The 21,763-nt window shown below is 56.9% G+C and overlaps 1 protein-coding gene across 5 annotated transcripts; it reads left to right on the forward strand.

The window, feature by feature from the left end:
* Positions 1 to 3,251: 3,251 nt before the first annotated feature.
* On the forward strand, positions 3,252 to 21,711 carry MLXIPL (MLX interacting protein like). Of its 5 annotated transcripts, none has more exons than XM_085078690.1 (18): positions 3,254 to 3,551; positions 3,638 to 3,748; positions 10,332 to 10,438; positions 10,572 to 10,654; positions 10,856 to 10,945; positions 11,177 to 11,221; positions 11,519 to 11,717; positions 12,441 to 12,518; positions 16,268 to 16,482; positions 16,562 to 17,144; positions 17,766 to 17,839; positions 18,218 to 18,392; positions 19,047 to 19,159; positions 19,320 to 19,439; positions 19,643 to 19,770; positions 20,067 to 20,190; positions 20,960 to 21,089; positions 21,459 to 21,711. In XM_085078690.1, exons 1-18 carry the CDS (start codon positions 3,544 to 3,546, stop codon positions 21,584 to 21,586), a joined length of 2,511 nt encoding a protein of 836 aa, XP_084934816.1. In that variant the 5' UTR covers positions 3,254 to 3,543; the 3' UTR covers positions 21,587 to 21,711. The 5 variants fall into 5 exon arrangements, with proteins under 5 accessions (XP_084934814.1, XP_084934813.1, XP_084934816.1 ...); XM_085078691.1 differs by having other exon boundaries at positions 3,254 to 3,467; XM_085078688.1 differs by having other exon boundaries at positions 3,252 to 3,748; positions 19,359 to 19,439.
* The last annotated feature ends 52 nt before the right edge of the window (positions 21,712 to 21,763 follow it).

The following is a 21,763-nucleotide window of genomic DNA, read 5'->3' on the forward strand; positions in this document are numbered from 1 at the left end:
GTCCCTTCCAGTGCCTAAAGGGGCTCTGGGAGAGCTGGAGAGGGACTTGGGACAAGGGCCAGGAGTGACAGGACAAGGAGGAATGGCTTCCCACTGTGAGAGGGCAGGGTTAGATGGGATATTGGGAGGAAATTCTTGGCTGTGAGGGTGGTGAGGTTTCAGCACAGGTTAAACAGAGAAGCTGCGGCTGCCCCATCCCTGGAAGTGTTCCAGGCCACGTTGGACAGGGCTTGGAGCAGCCTGGTCTAGTGGAAGGTGTCCCTTCCCATGGCAGTAGGGTGAGAATGAAATGTCTTTAAGGTCCATTCCAACCCAAACAATTCCTTGATTTTTGAAGTTACACAAAAGTTATACTTTTCCTACAACCTCCAGGGCTGCTGTGTGTACTCAGGCCTCTCTTGCTCTCTCCAGGGAGGCTCAGCTTGTCCCACAGTAACACAGATGTGTGGTGAGCCAGCCCTCCCCAGCGAGCTCCTCTTTCTGGGCAAACAACCCGGCACTCATCACCATCATGGCACACACTTAAAACGCAATGTCAATGTGAAAAGGCGGCATTTGAGAAGCGTAATCTCACCGTTACATTTCTGCTGGTCCCCAGAGGGTGCTCTTGCTCAGGGTTTGCCAGGCAGCTTCCTGTGGGAAAGAAGTCTGGCAGTCAAGGAGAGCCCAGAAATATTCCAGAAGGAGTCCAGCTGCAGGCTGCAATTTTCTCCTTCATGTTCCTTGCTCTGTCCTGCTGCTGCTGCATGGAGTGCTGAGATCTTGCCAGCACCAGCCTCTCACACAGGGAATGTGAGCGAGGCCATCCAAGGAAAAAAGCGCCAAGAACCTCATTGCATAGATGCAGAATCATGGACTCAAGAATGGTTTGGGACCTTTAAGCTCATCTGGTTCCACCCCTCTGCCACAGGCAGGGACAGCTTCCACTAGACCAGTTTGTGCTCTGTGCAGTCTGGACCAGTTCCATGTTTGTGCATGTCCTATCCAATCCCAGTTTCTTCAGCTACCAGTAAATCCAACCCCTCTGTCCCAGCCATTCCCCTCCCAGGCACAGGCTGTTTTTCCCCACCTTTGCACATGGTGTGAGGATAATTTTGGAACACTGCTCTGGGGACTCTGGTCTCTAACCCCTCCATGTGACAGTGAACCTTTTGGGACATGTTTGGGACAACTTTGGGGCATCCATCTTGCGTTGCACTCTGGACCACATCTCCCTTGCCACACTCTCTCCAAGACTCTTTTGTATCCATACAGCTGTACTTGGCAGTACACATTTAAGGATCCAAACAGCCTTTTACAAAAATCCCTCAGCACTGCAGCCTGCCTGCCCCTGTGTAGGACCCCTGCTCTACTCCCTGGTTTACTAAGGATCTGTCACCCCCTTCCTTGGGCTGGATGCCCTTTGCCCATGGGATTTCCCTTCTCTGCAGCACGAGAGCTGCTGGACCAGGAATGAGAGACTTGCAATGTTTGTAAAAGCCTCACTGATGTATTTCTCTATTTCCTTCAGACAGATGTTGTCCCAGAGGACTGAAGTCTGCCTGCAGCTGGTGAACAGATGGCAAATGATTTTTCTCAAAATCCTGGGAAGTCTCTTTTGCACAGCATGAGTGGAATGTGCCCAGAAAGCCTCTATATCTCTGACATGTTTGTTTCCTTGTACCTTGCCTAATTCCTAGTTTCCCAAGACACCCACGTGCCCATTACTGCTTTAAAATGTGTGCAGACAGTACTTTTAAAATTACTTCTCTCTTTAGCATTTTGATAGGCAGCTTGGAACCGGCTGAGGTGGTTGTAATGAATCACAGAGGAGCAAAAAAACTACAGACTCATGGAAATCTGTGTGGAAAATGAAGAAATGGTTCCTAAGTGAAGAAGTGGTCCCAAAGGGAGTTTTGCACCAACCAGTAGAAGCTGTCCAAACCAGCTCTTAGTGCATATTCTTCTTCCAACTCTGGAAAATACCCTGGATAGCTGCTGACCCTTCTTGGACCCACCTGGGTGATAGGGAGAGTGTTCAGCTCCATCTACAAACTGGATTAGGGTACCGATGCCTGCAGCCAACTACATCAGGTTTCTGCCACCCACTTATACTGTATCTCCATCAGAAGTACCTAAGCTCTGTGTCTGAGTGCTCTCCAGACATGTGTGCTCCTGCCAGGATGTGGGGCAGGGGAAGAAGTTGCCAGAAACTAGAGAGAAAAAAAGTGATTTAAACCTGAAATTATATCTGCTGTGTCCCTCTGTGGCTCAGGTCAGTGAGCAGATACTTGTGACACAGGTCTGGCTGGGATGGCACATGCCAAATCCTGTGTTTATCCAAGATCCACTGTCATGGAGCAGGGGAGGGGGCTGGTGCATCAAGCCCTGTCTGCCTGCATCTCTAAGCACACCTCAGAGGTGAAGGCAATCTAGGGTGGATTTAGATTGGATATTAGGAAAAAAATATTTCCTGTGAGGTTGGTGAGGTCCTGGCACAGGGTGCCCAGAGAAGCTGTGGCTGCCCCATCCCTGGAAATGTTCCAAGCCAGGTTGGACAGGGCTTGAAGCAACCTGGTCTAGTGGAAGGTTCCAACCTGGTCTAGTGGAAGGGTGGTGAAATGAGGTGAGTTTTAAGGTTCCTTTCCAACCCAAACCATTCTAGGATTTGACGATTCTGTGATTTTAAGGACTGCATGACCATAAGGTAAGTCCCACCATATCCAAGCTCATAGCTGTTCTCTCTCACATTTGTTGTTTGCATCATCTCTTCTACTGGGTCATACCTTGGAGCAAGTTTTCCTGGGGTTGTTTCTCAGCTCGGCGCTTGGCTCAGTGCCTTGGCCTGCTTTGTGCTGAGCTGAGTGCCCGTTGCTATAATTTTACCTGTTTGTGTCCCTTAATCTGTATTTGTTCCCTTGAAAGTGCAGGGAGATCCATTAAAGCAGAGGCACTGGGTAAATACCGCCTGCTCCTCACTCCACCAGTGCCCGGGATGAGCGATTAACTCTAGGTAAACAGAGCCGACTGCCAACCCTTGGCCACCAGCAAGGGGGGAAAAGGGGACCTGCAGTGCTCCTCCCCAGGAGTGTGGGGGATGTAAAAGCTGGGGTTGTCAGGGGCACTGCTGGAGCAGAACAGCGGCATGGAGCTGAAGCTCTGGTGCCCGGTGCCTGGTGACCATTGGACATGTCCTGCTGACGGTGTGCCATGGGCGGGATCAGCCGCCAGCGCTATAAATAGGCTGGCAGCGAATCGGCCCTGGCAAAGCAGCCGCTGAACCCTGGAGCGTGGAGCAGCGTGATCTGGGTGGAGGAGGTGCCCAGGAGGAGGAGTGGTGCTGCTGTCCTGTACTCGGGAGCCCAACAGCACGTGCTCGATGCCAGCGCAGTGCCTGTAGAGCTTCAGCTCAACCGGGATGTGGATCGGAGCACTGGGGCAGATCCACAAGAGCTCCCCAGTAGGCACCGGGAATGGCAGGAGCTCAGGTGGGGCTCCCGGCACCTTTCCTGGAGTCTCCGGTTGGGCCTTGCCCTGTCTCCGACTCTGACTCCGACTCAGAGGATGCAGCTGTGGGTAGCACAGGACCCAGCGCTGGGGCACAGAACCCCTCCCAGGTCATCCACAGCGGCCACTTCATGGTGTCGTCCCCGCACAGCGACTCGCTGCCCCGGCGACGGCACCACCGTTCGGAGCCCGAGCCTGCTGATCCCCGGAACATCGACCCGACCCTAACCCGGCTCTTCGAGTGCATGAGCCTGGAGTACAGGTGAGTCCCAGAGCCCTTATGTGCCTTATAGACCCCCAGCTAACTGAAGGCAGGAGGCTAGCTGAGCCCTGTTGCCCAGGCAGGAATTTGTTTCCATCTGACATCTTCCTCCTCTTCCCCGTGGGCTGTGATGTGCCACATGCTCAGCAATCGCCATCCTTGAAACTTTCAGGGAGAAAGAGCTGATGTTGGGTTGTTGGCTATGGAGCCAGGTGAGAAGTTTTTCCTCTCTTCATGTATAGCTTGACTGTCCTGCATTTTCCTGTGAGATCTGGTGTCACTGTGCCCAGCTGTAATTCCCTCATGGCCAGACCTAGCACACTCCATAGAGCAGCAATGACCCTGTGGACAGTTAACACTCAGTTCTTTGGCAATCCAGCCCAGAGCAGGAGTCCTGCCTTCTGCCCTTGACTCTGTCCACATGTCCTGAGGTTATTCCATGACATGCAGCAGCACTTGGGACTGGATGGCTGCACAGGTTTTGTCCAAAATCTCCTGAAAGCTTTCCTCCTCCTCTCCTGCAAAATCACATGGGTGATTGCATCGTTCCCCTGCCACAGATTGCCCAAGCTCAGTGACAGCTCTTTGGTGACAGCAGGACAGACAGGTGCAATGTGTCTCCTACTGCTGTGGTCCACATTCTTGGAGGCAGCTCCCCTCCTTTGCCAAGCTCCAAGGTTTTGAGTTCTCTCCAGCATGGTATCAGTGTGACTTGCTCTGCTGTAGCCAGTGCCAAATGGCTTGCATAGCTTTCCCAAAATGTCCAAATGTGAAAACCTGGAATGATGATGTCCTACTGATGCTGTGTGAAAGCAAAACCTCAGCAAAGCAGCCTTGAAGAGGCGCCCATTGCCTTGCTCCTCATCCGGGATCTCATCCAGTGGCTGAGCTCTCAGGTTTGCCTTGGAGTCCTTGAGTGCCTGATGCAATAGGGAACGTGATTACTGCCAGGACATCCCTGGAGATGCTGGGCACAGGCATAGCACGCCAAGAGCACCAGTTACCACACAGGTGTGTACATCTGACCCATCCTATATCCCAGGTGGTGGGTGGGATCATCCCAGTTTGCTAGCAGGCAGCACAGCACGGCTGTGCTCCAAGGGGCTGGGGAAGCCAGTGCTCTGTGGGAGCACAGGGAGCCTCAGCGTGGGATGACCCAGGTGAGGATCATGCTTCTGGGTCAGGGAGGTCACCCCTGAGTGCCACAAACAGGGGACACACAGAGACACCGGTGGCCTTGTTCTCTTTTCCTCTCCCAGCCCCATTCTTTCCATATCTGAGCCCTGCAGCTTTTGTGCTGGAGGAATAGACACTGTCACACCAGGATGCTCAAACTATTGACTCCTGAGGTGCAGGGCAGCCTCAGTGTGCCCCTGGGCTCTAGAGCTCCCATGCAGAGTGGAAAGGGACAGGGCACAAGGACATTGGCAGTTGGAGCAGCTGTGTGTGACCTAGGGCTGGCCATTCCACTGCAGTCAGGACTCCATCAATCCAGTACTCTCTACCCCTTGGACTCTCAGTGACACGTTTGCTTCCTGCACTGAGTATGGCAATGCAAACACTGGCTTCACTGTAGTGGGACACTCACCCAAACCCTGTCCAACATGGCCTTGAGCAATTCCAGGGATCCAGGGGCAGCCACAGCTGGGCAACCTGTGCTGGGACTTTACCACCTTCACAAGGAAGAATTTCTTCCCAATATCCCATCTATCCCTGCCCTCTGTCAGTGGGAAGTCATTCCCCCTTGTGCTGGCACTCCAGGCCCTTGTCTAAAGCCCCTCAAGCTCTCTTGGAGGCTCTTTAAGCACTGAAAAGGGCTCCAAGTTCTCCCTGGAGACTTCTTCAGGCTGGACAGCGCCAGCTCTCTCAGCCTCTCCTTTGCTAATACATTTTTGAAACACTTGTAGGCAGCAGTTGGAGAAAGGTGTTAGGGTGGGAAAATGGAATTTAAATGTTCTTGGTGCATTTCTATATCTAGTCTTGTCTGATCTGATACTTCTGTGCCATTTCATGCCTTTCCTCCTAGCCAGGTTCCCAGAGGCAGCACAGCCTTAGTTGGGGTCACCAGCCAAATATCCTGCAGCCCTCAGGAGATCACCCACAGTTAAAGCTCAGATTAGCTCCCTAACCAAGGACAAACCATCGTAAGGTGTCACCTGGGAGGCACCTCTGGAGTTCCTTGTCCAGCCCTCATGCAGGGCCTGGCTAGATCCAAAGCCAGGTCAGGTTACTCAGGGCCATCACTGACTGATGGATGGAGCCCTAGGATGTGAGGCCACCACCTGTCCAGTCTGCCCAGGGCAGTCCATGGCTCTAGTTTGGAGTTTACCTGTTCCAGCTCTCAGGTCTGTTGCCCCCTTGCCCTTTCTCAGTGCATGTTTGAGAACTGCCTGGCTCCATCTCCTCCTTTGGGCAGCTGATGGCAGTAAGTAAATTCTCTCTTCACCTTCTTCAGGCTGAACAAACCCACTCCTCACACTCCTGTCATGTACATTAGTCCATGACAATCACCTTGATATCATCCATCAGGATCTCTCCAGTTTGTGAACCTCCCTCTTTGTCCATTGGACACAATATCCAGGCTTGACCAAAACAGCGTGGAGCAGAGGGGAAAACTCTCCTGTCTCCTGGTGAGCTCTGACTGCTGCAGCCACCCATCTTTTGCTGTCTGGGCTCACTCCATTTCAAGGGCAGCTCACTTAACTTTCCCTAAATATTTTTTAATTACTACAGCTGAAATTCCTCCCCTCTCCACAATTCCTTCTGTGCATTTCACAGAGGTTATGGCAGAGATCCCTCAAAGAGAGGCAACTCCCCTCTCTGAGGTCTTTCCTCTAAGGCTGGGATGAAGCAGTTCCTTTCTACCTATATTCCAGGACATTTAGAACAGCTTCCTGCTTAATGATTCTTTTCCACTCCTCCTGCAACATCCTGCATTTCTTCAATCCTTCCCTAGAATGTTGTTTCTCCCTGCAGCCCACCTGGCTGCCTCCCATTCTCCAAAAAGCTGAGTGTGGAGCTGAGCTCCTTCAGGAGCTGCTCACACTTTGGCCTTAGCACAAGAAGGCTCATCCTCCCCATCACCACAGTCACCCCCCAGTGTCCTGGCTGGGCTCACACCCCTTCCTGTGACCTGTTGTTGGGAACCACTGATCTGGGGAACATCCTCCTGAAGGGAGGAAAACTGGGGACAGCTTGGGAGATGTGAACTGCAGTCACTTGTAGTCTTACCTGGCAACATCTGTCTCGTACTCCAGAAGCAGCTTCCCAAAGCTGAAACCAGAGTGTGATGTAGAATAACTTTCTCTTTGTCCTGTAAGTACTGAGAGGGGAGATTTGGCAGGCAGGGACATCAGTCTGGAAAGTGACTCAGAGTATTCACTCAGCCCCTCTTGTGATTTAAAACAAGGTATCACAGTGCCTTAAATGCTCACACAGGGGCAGTGACTCCAGGGATGCACTCACTGGATTTTGTCATCCAATCCCATTTTTTCTGGTGGAAGACCTCTATTCTAGGGAGTCTGATGAGTGGGAAAGACTCATGCTCAGGCTAAACCCACCCATGCGCTGCTGTCATTAGTGGCAGGGAGTTGCGCTCCTTTCCTGTGCCATTTCCCAAGGTTTTGGGGCTGATCCTGTCCAAGGATTGTGCAGAGGGGCTGAGCTGGTGTGCTGGTGTTCCCATGCTGCTGCACAGGGGGGCACACCTCCAGAGAGCACTGAAATAACTGGCTGTGGAGGTGTAGCTTGGCTTGCAGCTCTCTCCGGCTTCCTAGGCAACTCTTTACAAGAGGATTCCAATGCCTTCCCTCTCAGCTGGGGCACTTCATGATGGATTTGCATGGAGGAATATAAATGTCTGTCCCAGATGCAGGGCATTCCTGCTGGGAGTACACACACAGAGCAGGTCCCTCTCCCAGCACAATCTAACATCTTTGTTCAACACTATCCCCAAATCACCCCGGAGCTCACTCTCACCGAGCTGGAGCAGAGGCTGTTTCATCCATGGTGAAAATCGAGCTATTTAGATAGTGGAGTTTGAAGGTGGATTTGAACAGAGCCATTTTTCACTTAGGGGACACTTTAAAGGAAAACTGTGGTCAGATTTTTAACTTTCTTTGCCAGACTCTGGATGTCAAAACATAAAAATTCAAGAAAAGGCATTTAATTCTGGTAGTTAAATTTGTGACAAATGGAAGATAAGTTTTCAGCACTTGCAGAGAACACTGTCTCTGCCAGCCATGCCCCACAGCCCAGGAAGCAAGGTGGGTTCTGATGACCCCATGGGGATGCTGCTCCTTGGAAGGGATGATCAGGGTTATCCCTGCCAGGGGACCCTCGGCTCAGGTGTTCCCCTCTTGCTGCTGCCCAGTTCTCTTTGTGCAGCCTTGCATCTTTCCAGAACACCCCTCTGTTCCCTCCTCTTGCTGCTGATGAAGAGGAAAGTACCGATGTTGCCATGAAATCAGGGACTGCAACACCCGAAACTGCTGGATGGATGAATGAGTCACAGAGCAAACAAGGTGCTCCTGGACCCATGCCGGTGTTGGACACAGGCTGAGCCCTGCTCCCACCTCTCCCCATCCTACAAACACCCTGTAGCCAGTGGCAGGATTTGTGTCCCCCTCCCTCTGACAATGCAGGGCAGCAAGACCCCCGATCTGTTTGGGGTGCCCTATATAAATCCCACACTTCAGTGTGGAGTTTGCATCCGTGTCCCCAGGGGAGGTCATTTCAGGGAAGGGTGGGGCCCTCTCCAAGGCAAAGCAGGGAGCAAAGATCAGCCTGATAAGCCCCAAAACTGAAAGGATCGCCAAGCCGGAAAAAAAAGCATTTGGTGGTAAAGCCCAAAGGCATCTCTCTGCTGCCTTCAGACCCCACTGCAACTCTGTAGCCATGGCCCACTGGCCCCACGCGTGGCCAAGGTGTGTCTGTCTGTGTCCCACAGGCTTGGGCTGCTCCTCTCAGCTGGACGTGAGTGAGGAACGTGGCCTTGACCCACAGGATATGGCCATGTGCCGAGGAATCCTGTCCCTTCCATTGGCTCCTCCACTTGGCACCATCTTGCTGTTTGCCTTGTGTGCCTGGGGAAAGTTCAAAATCCTGGTGATAGCAGAGTGGTCTGTGTGTAGCTGATTCCTTAACTCTCTGCAGGCTGGAGCCACGGGTCTTTCCCCAGCCTCTGGGACCATGGATCAGGCTAGGTCTCCCTGGGGAATCCATCCCCATCCATTCCTGCACCTGTTCCCAGACACATTCCTGCAGCAGGAATTGGAGTTGTAGGGGTCCCCAGTCCTCCACCTCTGCCAGAGGCAGATTTTAATCCAGGTCAAAGCAGAATCCACCAAAATCATTACCTGAGAACACGTAGAGGTTTCACAAGCTTGAATGAGCAAGTCAGAGGCTCCATACACCACTCTAATCCCCAGCAGCTCCCTGGGAACATGGCCTGGTGGCACCTGAAGGGGCTGGGAACAGGGGATACAGCACCCAGACACCAGCCCAGCCTCCACATTTCCTGCTCCCTGCATGTGCCAAGGGAAAGTGGGAGTCAAAGCACACCAAGATCTTCAGGGTACAAACTCTCTGCTGGAGAGAGACATGGCTTCCCAGGCAGGGATACCATGAAGCCTGCAGGCAGCTCTAAAAGCGACCCCTGGAGTAGCTAGCATCGCCCCGAGGCCATGCCATGTTGTTGGGAGAGCTGGAGAGGTGAAATGGATCCCAAAGTCAGGCAGAGGGACCCTGGCACCCCCTGCAGAGCTCCTGGGGCAGCAGGACCCTCGGGACCTCCTCGGTGGCTGCACATGAGGGGTTGTGTCCCTAGGTGGATGGAAACAAGACAAGCAGTGAAATGAGGCTTCCTGCAGGGACATCACCACCACCATGATGAGCTGCAGAACAAACCCAGCTGCCTCTGGGAACCAGGAAATGGGAAGCAGGGAGCCCAGCTCTGGCTGGGGGTCAGGTTTGCAGGGATGGGTGCGGAGAAGAGGCCAGGGCAGCTCTGGCTGAGGGCTCGACTGGTCTTGCTCTTTGGGCATAGTCAAGTGTCCCTTAACGTCCTGAGCATCCTCCAGTGTTGTCCTGCCTTCCCAGACCCACAAGGATGGCTGCCCCTGACTGAAGGCAGCATTTCCAAGCCTTGCCTGGTGTTAAAGGGGGAATTAGCTGCCCAAACACTGTGATGAGGCAAGAGGCACTACAGCATATGTCCCTGGACATCTCACCTGGGCAGGAGACTCGCCTTCCTGTCCCCCAGGGCCAGGACACAGCTGGCTTGGTCAGGGGCAGCAGGAGCTTGCCTTGGAGCTGGGGTTCAAAGCTCAAGGAATCAATTCCTCAGAGTGCTGTGCTCTAGTCCAGAGGTTTGAGAAACCTCCTCTGGGTCTGTAAAGCTCAGCGTTTAGGTCTGTGCTGTTCCCAGGGTGTGCAAGAGCTTGGAATGCTTCTGTGGTTGCCTGGCAAGCACCTGTAACAGAGCCACATAGCTGTACCTGCTCCTGACTTGCCACCAGGCTGGTGGCCCCTGGGCATCTTCCAAGGTGGTGCCCCTCAGCCTTCCCTTTTCTTGGTGTTTCAGTGGGAAGCTAGTGTCTCCAAAGTGGAAGAATTTCAAGGGGCTGCGGCTGCTTTGCTGGGATAAAATTCGAATCAACAACGTGATCTGGAGAGCATGGTACATCCAGTGTGAGTATGGGCCAGACCCCACTCTGCCTGCCAGATGCCAGGTACAGGTGTATGTACCTGTACAACAACCATGTACAGGTGCAGAGATAGGGATGGGGCATGGATACAGCCAGCTGTGTTCTCCCCTGTGCAGATGTGGAGCGGAGGAAAAACCCTGTGTGTGGCTTCATCACCCCTCTGGAGGGCATGGAGGCTGATGAGCACCGAAAACCAGAGGTAGGGCAGAGTCCCTTACAGCTCTCTGGGGCAGCAGCAGGTCTGTGTTGCACAGTGGGGAGTGGGGGACACGTTGCATTTCATAGAGTTGCAGAGGTGTTTCTGATATGGCACAAGGAAAGCAGCCCTGGCTGTGGGGTGCTGGGGCTGGCGAGCTCAGCCATGACCCTCTGTCCTGTCCTGTCCTGTCCTGCCCCCCAGGCTGTGGTGCTGGAGGGCAACTACTGGAAACGCCGCATCGAGGTGGTGATGAGGGAGTACCACAAGTGGAGGATCTACTACAAGAAGCGGGTGAGTGGCTCTGCCCATGCTGCTCTCCATCCTGTGGCAGTGCCAGCGGTGGGATGGGACACCAGTGTGCCCAACCTGGAGCCGTGGCTGACAGGGCAGGATGTGATGGGCTCTTGCCAGCATGGCAGGGGGATGCTGGCTGCCCCCCTGAATGCTGCCCCCATTGTCCTGCCCCAGGGGTGACATGCCCACCCTGCCTGGGGGGTGACATAGGTTGTCTTCTCCTTCCAGCTCCGAAAGTCCATCCGGGAAGGAGAGATCTCCAGTCCAAAGCGGGTGAGTCTGCTGAGAAAGGGTAGGAAGTGGGAGAAAGGGGATCACAGTTTGGACCCCTGCACTGGGCAGAAGGGCAGAGAAAAGCCCCAGGGCATGGTAAGCCCATTGGAATGGGATGCCAAGCATTTGGGATGCTGGATTCACCCTCTGGAAGCAGCAATGCGCCAGGCGTTAAGGTTGGGAGAGAGCAAACACTGCAGGGAACATGGGAGCTGCCAGGGGGAGCAGCCAGAGAGCCAGACGTGGACCTTACCCACCAGAAGTGTCCATTTGGCTCCTTTGCTCCACCTCATGCAGGACGAGGATGCCTGGAGGCCAACAGAGAAATGGTGCAACCAGCTCTTCTGCAACGTAGTGCCCATGCTGCTTGGGGATGAGGAGGAAGACCCTGGGAGCAGGCAGCACTTCGACTTGGACACCTTCCTCTCGGACATATCCGACACCCTCTTCACCATGACACAGATGCCCAGCACCCACCAGGCACTCCCTGAGGATGGTAGGTGCCCCAGACCATGCTTCAGCAGGATGTGGAGGAGGAATCCGAGTGCTGCCTCATGGCTTAGCCCCTGAGAGCTGCCAGCCGTGTCCTTTTGGGCAGGCAGGGTCCCCTGGCATCAGGAGGAAGGGATGTTCCTGTCCTGCCCAAACAGGAGCCACCAGAGGAGGGAATGCTCAATGAGTGTTTGGGCAGGGTGAGATCATCCCCTTCTCCTATGGCTCCCAGCATGGGCTGTCCCAGGGCTGAGCTCCCCAGGGACCACCAGCACCATGAAGGACTTTGCCCCAGCCCCCAGGGCAGGTCCTGCTTCCATGGGCACTCCTTGCTGTCCCCACCTAGCCATGTCTGGTTGCCTCATCTGGGGCATCTACAGCTCCAGCCAGGTCCCGTGCCAAGGATCAGCCTTTCCCTGGGGTTCCTGGGCACTAGATGAGGCCCTAGAGGTGCTGTTGGACAGAGTGGTGGGATGGGATGGGATGGGATGGGATGGGATGGGATGGGATGGGATGGGATGGGATAAGATGGGATGGCCCTGGCTCTCCACAGAGAGGGCACTCACCCCTCTGCCCAGGGCATGGTCCAGTGACACAGGGTGACTCTGGGGTGACACAGAGGGGTGGCAGCCAGGCAGGTGTCATGGCAATGGTAGGAGCAGCCCTCAAGGTGGGTCTTGGGGGTGCAGTGCCTGGGCCTTGATGTTCCAGCTCTGCCCTCTTCCAGCGTATGTCGGGAATGCTGACATGATACAGCCAGATTTGGCACCCCTGCAGCCCAGCCTGGATGACATGGACATATCAGGTAAGAGGCAGCCTAGATATGGTGCCACATCCCACACAGCACTGCACCCTGTGCCTGCCCAAACTGAGGGAGTCACACATTTGGCCTGGGAGCAGTGGGTGCTGCTGAGGCAGAAAGCACTCGGCATCCAATGGCATGGGAAAAGCAGCATGGATGGGCAGGGCCTGAGGGCAGAGGCTTGGTGTGCCTGCTTGCCCGCCCATGGACAGAGCCACGGAGGGTCAGGAAGGGCTTGGCTAGGAGCTGTGGGAGGGGATTTCTACAAAAACAGGGTATTTCCAGGAATGCCAAAGCCCCTCATTTTGGCAGCAGACAGAGGAAGGACAATTGTCCCCCAGAGGAAGAGGAAACCTCTAGGCAGTAGGTTCTGCTATGTCCCCTCCTCACCCCACTGCCCAGCCAGCCTGGGGGCTGCACTGGGCTGTACTACATCCCCTGGGACAAGTCACTGCCCTGCCAGGCTGCCCAGAAACAAACCTGGCACCTGTGTCCAGCTGGGGCAGGGGACTGCTGAGGGAATGGTGGGAAATGGGCAGTGGCAAACTCCCCCATGCTGCCATGCAGGCTCTGAGCTATGAGTGTCCATGAAGTCAGCTGGGACATGTCCTGGTCCCAGCAGTGTCCCCATAGGCCAGGGCAAGGCACTGTTGGGGACCAGCTTTGTCCTCAAAGCATGCCAGAGCTGGTGACCTGGGCACACTGTGCAGGGTGGGAGCCGGTGGGGGTTGGAATACCCAGGTAGCTGATGCCCTCGGGCAGCCCCAGCATCTCCAGAGCCTTCTGTGAGCACCCTGGAGCTCCATGGCCTGTCTGCACTTCCTCCAGGAGGAGGAAAAAAAGGGGTACTTGCGCCATACAGCTGCGGGGTGTTGCAAGACCAGATGCTGGCGGGGAGCAGGCTGGGCACTCTATGTGCCAAGGGCAGGCAGTGGAATGGATGCCCTTGGGATGGATGAGGTGGGAAGGCTCCTGCCAGCACCCTCTCAACTCATTCCAACCAGAGATCCCATCAGGGTGAGTCATACAGGGAAGAGGAAACCTCTAGAGAGTTTCACTTGGCTGAACATATTTACCTTATGTCCCCTGGTGCCCCAAGAGGGCATTGGTTGCTGGAAGGTGCAACAGCTCCAAGTAGGTCAAATTGACACTTGGCCAGTGTCCCTTATCCCGAGAGGTCCTGTATGGTGTCACAGCAGCAGCTCCAGCAGCTCTCTGAGGGCCCAGCATGGCCTCATGCTCAGTAGGAGATGGCAGGAGCACAGTGGTGCCCTTCTGAACCAATACAGCAGTCAGGTTGGCTTTTTTCCTGGGAAAAGGCCTGCGTTTTGCTCCAGGGTACTCTTTGGTGATGGGATGGGACTTACTGCAGACCAGTACATCACAAGGAAACATCCCTTCCTGCTCTGACCATGTCCAGCGCTTCAGCCTGGGAACACTGCTGGGGCTGGGGAGAGTCCCAAGTCCAGCTGTGGCTCCTGGTCTGCCAGGCTGGTGTGTCCTGGGACAGAGCAGCATCCTGTGAGGTGCTTGGAGAGCTGTGGGTGGGAGCTTTGTCCTGGATGGAGCAGCTCCCTGGATTGATAAGGTGTTTCATCTGAGCGCTGTGTGCGCCATGTGCCCATGGGGCGGTGGGGAGAGGAGATTGGGGTGCTGGGTGCCAGCCAACCCAATTATGTCCCAAGAGGCCACTATTCCAGCAGGGCAGGCAATGGCTTTTTGAGGGCTGGGAGCAAGGATTGCCAGCAGCCTTGTGGAGAGCTACGCAGAGCAGGCATGGGGGGTAGGCAGCATGGGGTCACAGGGCTGTCACTGTGCTGGGTGGTGTGGCAGAGCTCAGTGCTGTCAGTCAGTGCCTGCGAACCAATCCCCAAAAGAGGAAGCATCTCGTGTCTGCAGCGGGCGCTGGAGTGCGGTGTGAGGCAGATGGAGAAGTCCTGATGGCAGAGGCAAGGGAGCAGCCCGGCCCTGTGCCCTGCTGGCACCGTGCTCCAGGTAGGATCTGTGCTGGGCACTGGGGCTGGGCTGTCTGTCCCATGGGGTGGCAATGCCCTGCTGCACTGGAGGGCTCTCCCCAAAGCCTGGGACCAGTGCTTGGGTTGGTAAGCCAAATCCCATTGGAGTGCATCCTCAGGTTTGAGCAGGATGCCAAAGGTGTGGTTTGCTGGCCACACAGGCACTTCTGCCTTGAGCAGGGCAGTGCCCTGGCCACGCTATGCTGCCTGGAGCCAAACAGGGCAATACCACAGTGAGGAGCACAGGCAAGAGCTATGGGGTGAGGAAGGGGCAGAAGAAGGGGAAGACAGGGCTCCCAGGGACTGCCAGCCACCTTCCATCCCTGTAGTACAGCAAGAGGCACAAGAGGAATTGACTCTGAGAGGCTGGGCACCATAAATGCCTGTAAATACCTGCAGAGCTTTGGTACTGGTGGTAGAGATATCCTGGTGTGGGCATGGCTGAGGTGGGGGCAACGTGGCGCTGGACTGCATCCTGGGAAAGCCAAGCTCTTGCCTGGCAGCACTGTGGCACACATGGAGTGCCAGCCTGTAGAGAGGCAGGGATGGCCCTGCCATGCTGCCAGGGATTCACCATGGCTGTGGCACGGGGAAGGGGTAGTCTGAGAGCTGACTGGGACAGCTCAGCAGTGGTTCTGTCCTGTCTCACATCAGTGTTCCCTTCAGATGGCATTGCATGGCATGGTGGAAACATCACTGTGCCCAGTCCTGTGGCATCCCACAGTGCTGGCATGCTTTCTCCTCTGGTGTAGATTCAACAGGGTCTCAGGCCTTTGTGGGTCCCGGCCAGGGCACCCCGGGCACTTGAAGCCTGTACCACATCTGGTGCCCTGAGCATGGCTGCACACACCAGGCAGGCAGAGCTGGCAGCAGGGCCTGGAGGTGGCACTGCCAGTGCCAGCCAAGGGCTGGAGAGTTCAGCTGGGTGCTCCCCAGAGGGGATGTGAGTGCTTGTCTCCGGTGGCTGCTCAGGCACTGAGCCTGTGCCAGGGGCTACCAGGCAGCAAAGCCAGTGAGCCCTCCTGCTCCATCCTACAGGGAACATCCAGCACTGCCATCTCTGTCCCACAGTCACTCTATCCATGAAAAACCCTGCCTGTGGCGACGCCAGAGCCAGCACAGGCACAGGCACTGAGCCAAGGCATTCCTAGGGCTAACGTGCTGAGGGAGACAGCTGCCCAAAGTGTGGGGCCAGCCCTTTGTGCCGTAGTGTCTGGGCCTGCGGAAGGAGCAGGGTTGTGGGAAGCAGAGAGGAAGGGAGCAGGAGTCGTGGCAGGGTCACGCGGCTCAGCTTCGGGAAGGACATGGGATGTGGTTAGCCGCAGGCTGCACGCACATTAGCCCAGGGGTGGGCAGCACAGAACTTGCCACCACTCCGGGGGTCCATCCCTGTGGCTTGGGGATGCCGTGACATGATTGTCTGACCCCCCCCTGTTGTGGCTGCCCCCCAGCCCGGGTGTCATAATCCCTGCCCCAGCCTGAGGCTGCTATAGCAATGCACACCCCTGGGAATAGCTCTGGGGCTGGAGCACATGGAGCTCAGCCGGGTGTTGGGGATGGGGTCCCCACCCTTGGGTGGCATTCCAGGTGGGTTTTCCTGCCCCTATGCGTGTGGCAAGGCTGGCCCCGGGTGCCAAATCTGCTGGAGCTGCCCTGGCTCCAAAAAGTGAAGAATGCCAGTACCAGGGTACAACTCCACCCCTCATGCCCCAGGGTGTCCCCCTCCTCTCCGGGCAGGTCCGCTTATGCCTGTCGCTGTGTCTCCACTTGGCCCTGCAGAAATCTTCACTGGCCACCGGTCACCCCCATCACAGACACAACCAGGCTACCAGGACCCATCCTGCTTCTTGCCCATGGCCGATCCCCTGTTCAGCGGTGGGGGCTCCCTGATGGGTGCTCGGGGTCTGCCTGCAAGCCCTGATGCCCCACTCCTACCTGGCACCCTCCTCCAGGTGAGCAGATCCCAGCCTGCAGCCCACAGCTAAACTGTTGTCCCATTCACCTACCCTGACCCTGCCGTGTCTTCCGCAGCCCAGTGGTGCCTCCCAGCTCAACCTCCACAGCGCCTTCCTGGGCTCTGAGCTGCCCCCGGCCCCCCTGCCCCCCGAGCCCCCCGACGTGGCACCCAGCAGCCTCAGCCCCCAGCTCCGACACAAAGCCCCACTGCAGTACGATCTCCCTGGCAAGAGCCTCAGCCTGGAGCCATCACCACCCCACTACGTCCCGCCCATCCCATCCCCCCGGGCACCGCTGCTAAGCCCAGAAACCCCATTCTCCCCCGCCTCAGCCCCTCGCTCTAAATTCCCCTATGCCGGTTCACCTGACCCGTCGTTTGTCACCCACCCTGCCTCCCCTCTCTCGAGTCCCTGCTTCACTCCCTACATGCCAGGGCTGGGCTATGCCACGGGCATGGCGCCCCAGGGGTACCCCAGCCCTGCTGCGTCCCAGCTCGTGCCCCCTGCCCTGCTGGGCAACCCCAGGTTTGCCCCTCCCAAGGGGCTGCCCCAGGCCGGGGGTGGACGGCCCAAGGCGAAGCCCAGTGGCACCAAGGCAGGACCCCCTCTGTGCCACCTGCTTGAGCCCAATCCCTGCCTGAGCCAGCTGCTGACCACAGGTAATGGGGTCGGGGGGTGTGAGCGGACACAGGGGTGAGGTGAGGGGCATGATATTGTGGGCATCAGGGCAGGGACCCCATTTCTCCTTGGGGTTGGGACACTAGGAATACTGGGCAGGGCACATGGTAGTCCCCATAGCAGGGTAGTTCCAAACCCTGGGGTGAAGCCATGCCTGGGGGATCACCTTGGCTTCAGAAGCCTCAGAGGGAGATGATGTCCAGCCCCAGGAGCTGGCTATGGGCACTGTTGGGACGTTCCTGTGTCCCCAGTCTGGTCTCTATGGCCCTGTTGGCACAACGGCCTGGGGGGTCACTGGTGTCCTGCCTGATACACTGCACGTGGGTGTGACTGGACAGGGTCCTTGGGCACTGTCATGTCCTTCTGCTTCGCTGAGGAGGGGCTGGGGGTCCCTGCTTGGATAAGGCTCCTGAGAGCATCACTGTCGTGAAAACAGGCATCTCCTCCAGAGGTGCATCCCTGCTCACTGAGGCAATCCAGCAGGGAAGGGGCTGCAGCAGTTCTGGTATGGGAGGGGGTTGGCCATCCCCTGGGGCAGGGAAGGTCACCCCAGCCCCAACAGCCCCATGCAGCAGCATCCATCTGCTCCCTGCCCCCTTCAGGCAAGCAGGACCTGGCCCTGGATGCCCCTCGCCCGATGGGTGCAGGACTCATGCCCACGGCCCCTGTCTCCCCGGTAAGCACTCACCAACCCCCCATGTTGGGAATTTCTTCCTCCTGGCTGCTGGGGAAGGGGCAGAGATAGGCTCTGGAAGTCACCCTTTGCTGTGGGCTGGACAGATATGGGGGGAAGGAGGGGGCATGAGGCTGGGGGTGGCAGGAGTTGCCTGAGTTTCTTCTCCTGTAAAAGACCCAGGGCAGAGGTGAGAGACATCCTGCTTGCAGGGCACCTTTTCTGGGGCCCTGGGGCTGCCCCTGCAGATGGTGGGATGGGGCTGAACATCCCCCTTCCCCATTCCCTAATAGGGGTTTGGCTGCCAGTGCCTGGGCAATGACCAACCTCGTGTGCGTGGTGGCTGATCCCCAAATTCCCCTTCCTTCTGCCTTCTCCCAGCAGCAGAGCACTGTCCCCAAAGTCCCTGCCACCTTCCTCTCCAGAATGGCCCAGCCTCGCCCAGGACTGGCTCCTGGCTCCAGCCCCTCCCAAGTGGTGCAGCACGCAGCAGGCACGCAGCCAGGCCCACTGCGAGTCCCCAAGGCGGAGCAGCTGTCCCCCCCCTCGGCTTGTGGTGAGTCTGGAGCACCCCAAGGAGCTCCACAGGACACTGTGGTTCCTGCAGAGAGCTTGGACCAAACATTGTGGGAATTTTCATTTTGGCTTCAATCCCGGCTATTTCCATTTATCCAGCTGAGCAGGGAGGGTTCCTTCTGTGTCCCTTCACCTGCCTCTTTCTCCAGCAGCAAAAGCAGAAATAGGAAAAGACAAAAATGGAGCAAAATGTCCGACTGTGGTTTTGAAACCCCGGAGCTTGGTTTTGGAGCAAGAAGCATCCGCTTTCACCCACAGAAACCAGTGCGGCTGCTGGAAACCAGGCTCTTGGTGTTGTTCCCAGTTCATTCTGGTGCTTGCTGCAAGTCACAACCTTGCTGCCCTTGGGACTCTTTCTGGGCACTTTCCACCCCAAGAAATGCTGGAAATTTAAAATGTCAAATCCCAGATGGTCCCATTTCTGAGCAGTTGTAAAATGAGCAGGATTTGGGATAACATGTGGTTGAAAGCTGAAATGGAGCATCCCCATCAGCCTAGTGGGGCGGCTGCCCCAGGGAGAGGGCAGTGCTATGGGATGCCCCTCTCTGCCTGTCTCAGCGCAGGACCCTGGTGTCACTTTGTCATGAGTGCTGTTGCCATCCCTCTCCCCATAGCAGCACCTTCCCTTTTTCAGGCAGTGAGTGGCCCAAGCCCAGCCAGGCTTCCCCAGGACCCACTGCAGGTCTGGGCACTAGCATCTCCCTGCACCAGCCCGTGTCCCGTCAGGGCAGGCCTGACTCCAGCAAGGTATGGCAGGAGCTGCAAGCTCCATATGCACCCCCTTTCCTCCTCCCCCCAAGACACCCTCCACCCTCACTGCAAGCTTTGGGCTAGCCTGTCCCCAGTGGGGCTGGTGGCCCATGGCTGTCCCCACTGCTGGGAGGTGCCTGACGGCACTGACCTGCAGCTGGAGAGTCGCCGCATCACACACATCTCCGCCGAGCAGAAGAGACGCTTCAACATCAAGCTGGGCTTCACCACGCTGCACAGCCTGGTGAGCACACTGAGTGCTCAGCCTAGCATCAAGGTGAGCACCCAGAGACGCCCTGGGCATGCAAGGACACAGCGTGTCACCCGGAGATGCTGCATCCCTGCTGTGACCCACAGCACAGAGCTCTTCTCCTGTGCTCCAGCCTGTGGTGCAACTGGCTGGAGCACACAGCAAGCACACAGTGCAGCTGTGTCAGGGTGGTCTGGACCCCCTTCCCCTCTCACCCCATGGTCCCCCAGGTCAGCAAGGCCACCACCCTGCAGAAGACAGCCGAGTACATCTGCAAGCTGCAGCAGGAGCGGTTGGCTCTGCAGGACGAAGCGCAGCGTCTGCGGGAGCAGATCGAGGAGCTCAATGGCTCCATCAAGTAAGTGGGTCATGGCTGGGGGAGATGGGGGAGCACTGCCTGCTTTGGGGTAGCCAGGCAGGGCAAGCAGCAGTGTTAGGACAGCAGCAAGACACAGCAGGTCTCCCTGGAGCACCCCCCAGCTGACTGTCTCAAACCGTCTCTGGGGGAGGGCTGGTGCTCAAGAAAGAGGCAGGATGGAGTTGGGCCAGGTCCCACACCTACCCTGGGAGGGGGACATTGGCTGGCAGCTCCTACTGAGCCTCCGTGGCTCCCAGCCTCCCAAACATGACCCTACAACTGGTTGTGCCCCACAGCCTGTGCCAGGAGCAGCTGCCAGCCACAGGGGTGCCCATCACGCGCCAGCGCTTCGACCATATGCGCAGCATGTTCGACGAGTACGTCCGTACCTCCACACTGCAGAACTGGAAGTTCTGGATCGTATCCTTTGGGGCCAGTGCCTGCTGCTCCCTCTGACCCTCCACCAGACACCAAGTGCTCTGGTTCATCTGCTGCTGCTGGGTCTGTGGGGTCCTTCCAGCTCAGGAGGCTTTGTGGACCACGGGGAGATGTTTACCAGCCAAGGGCAACACGCTGAGATGCTGTGGTTAAGAGGATTATTCTGCTAGAAGGGATCAAAACCAGCTGGATAAATGGTCCTCGGGGAGAAGGGAAGTGGAGCTAAGCTTATGCAGGGAATTGCTCCTGGTGACATGGGAACTGGCTTTGAGAGGCAGCAGCCATGGATTGGGAAAGGTCCAGACACAAGGCTGGGGACATAATGGCTTCGTCTTGGTGGTTGCATGGAAACACGGATGGAGAGGATCCAGAGCCAAGGAAACTGTGGGCAAAGGGCTGGATCTGCTCCTCTTCGCTAGCTGGTTCTCTGACCTGCTCTGGAAGAGATGTCTTGTGTCTCAGCAGCCTTTTCTGGCAGCTCCAGCAGTGAGAGGGGTTTTGCAGCTCTCCCACTGCCTACCCAGGTGACACGCCATCACCCCAGCAGTTTGGGCTAGTGCCAGCTGTGGTGCTGTGCTGGGAAGGCACTCAGCAGGTTTGTTCCATGGCCTGTCCTGCTGCCCCAGCAGTTCTGCTCCATGTCCAGAGAAGAAAGTCTGTCCTGCTGCCATAGGAGGGTGATGCCCACACCTGGGAGGTGGGAGACCATGGTCATGACAAAGCTGGTCCTTAACTCCTCTGCTCCCACCAGTTCAGTATCATCATCCGGCCCCTCTTTGAGTCCTTTAATGGCATGGTGTCTACAGCCAGCATGGAGAGCCTCACCCAGACATCCCTTGCCTGGCTGGATCAGCACTGCTCCCTCCCAGCGCTTCGGCCAAGTAGGTGACTCTCTGCCTGGCTGTGGCACCCGAAGCAAGTTGGGTTGGTGTGGACTGAGGGAAAGATGGGAGGGGAAAAGGACAGGGGTGTCCTGGGGGATGGCAGGGCTGGAGCTCGTGCTCAGTGCTTTCCTGTGCTCCTGTCACATCCAAGTCCCAGCTAAGGCGGCTGTGCCCTAACCCCGTGTCCTGGCAGGGCAGGCTCAACCCTCCCCAAAGCCCCGCAGGCTGAAGGGTTTCCCTTCAGCGCTTCTGATGGGGCTGAGGCAGGGACCTTCCCCATTATTCCGGGGGCTGGAGCGGGCCCGGGCAGCGCCGTCTTCCCCAGGTTGGGTCACGCCTTCCAGCCCTTGTCCCTTGTCCCCGCAGCCGTCCTGAGCTCCCTGCGGCAGCTGAGCGTCTCCACCTCCATCCTCAGCGACCCGGCGCGTGTCCCCGAGCAGGCGGCGCGGGCGGTGGCGGCGCTAGGACGCCCCGGCACCTCCTCCTCCTCCTGACTGCCCCGGGGGGCGGGCCGGGGGCTCCGCGGGAGTCCCACGGCCACCGGCGTGGGGAGCCGGGGCTACGCGAGGGTTGTCCCCCCCGCCCCCCCATTCCGATAAAGGACTTGCTGTGCCACTGACCCCGCGTGTTTCTTCAGCTCCGGGGCTGATCTGGGCATGGCGGGGAAGGGC

Source organism: Lichenostomus cassidix, chromosome 19, assembly GCF_008360975.1.
Source record: "Lichenostomus cassidix isolate B80296 chromosome 19, HeHo_3.0, whole genome shotgun sequence".
In the NCBI taxonomy this organism is placed as follows: Eukaryota; Metazoa; Chordata; class Aves; order Passeriformes; family Meliphagidae; genus Lichenostomus; species Lichenostomus cassidix.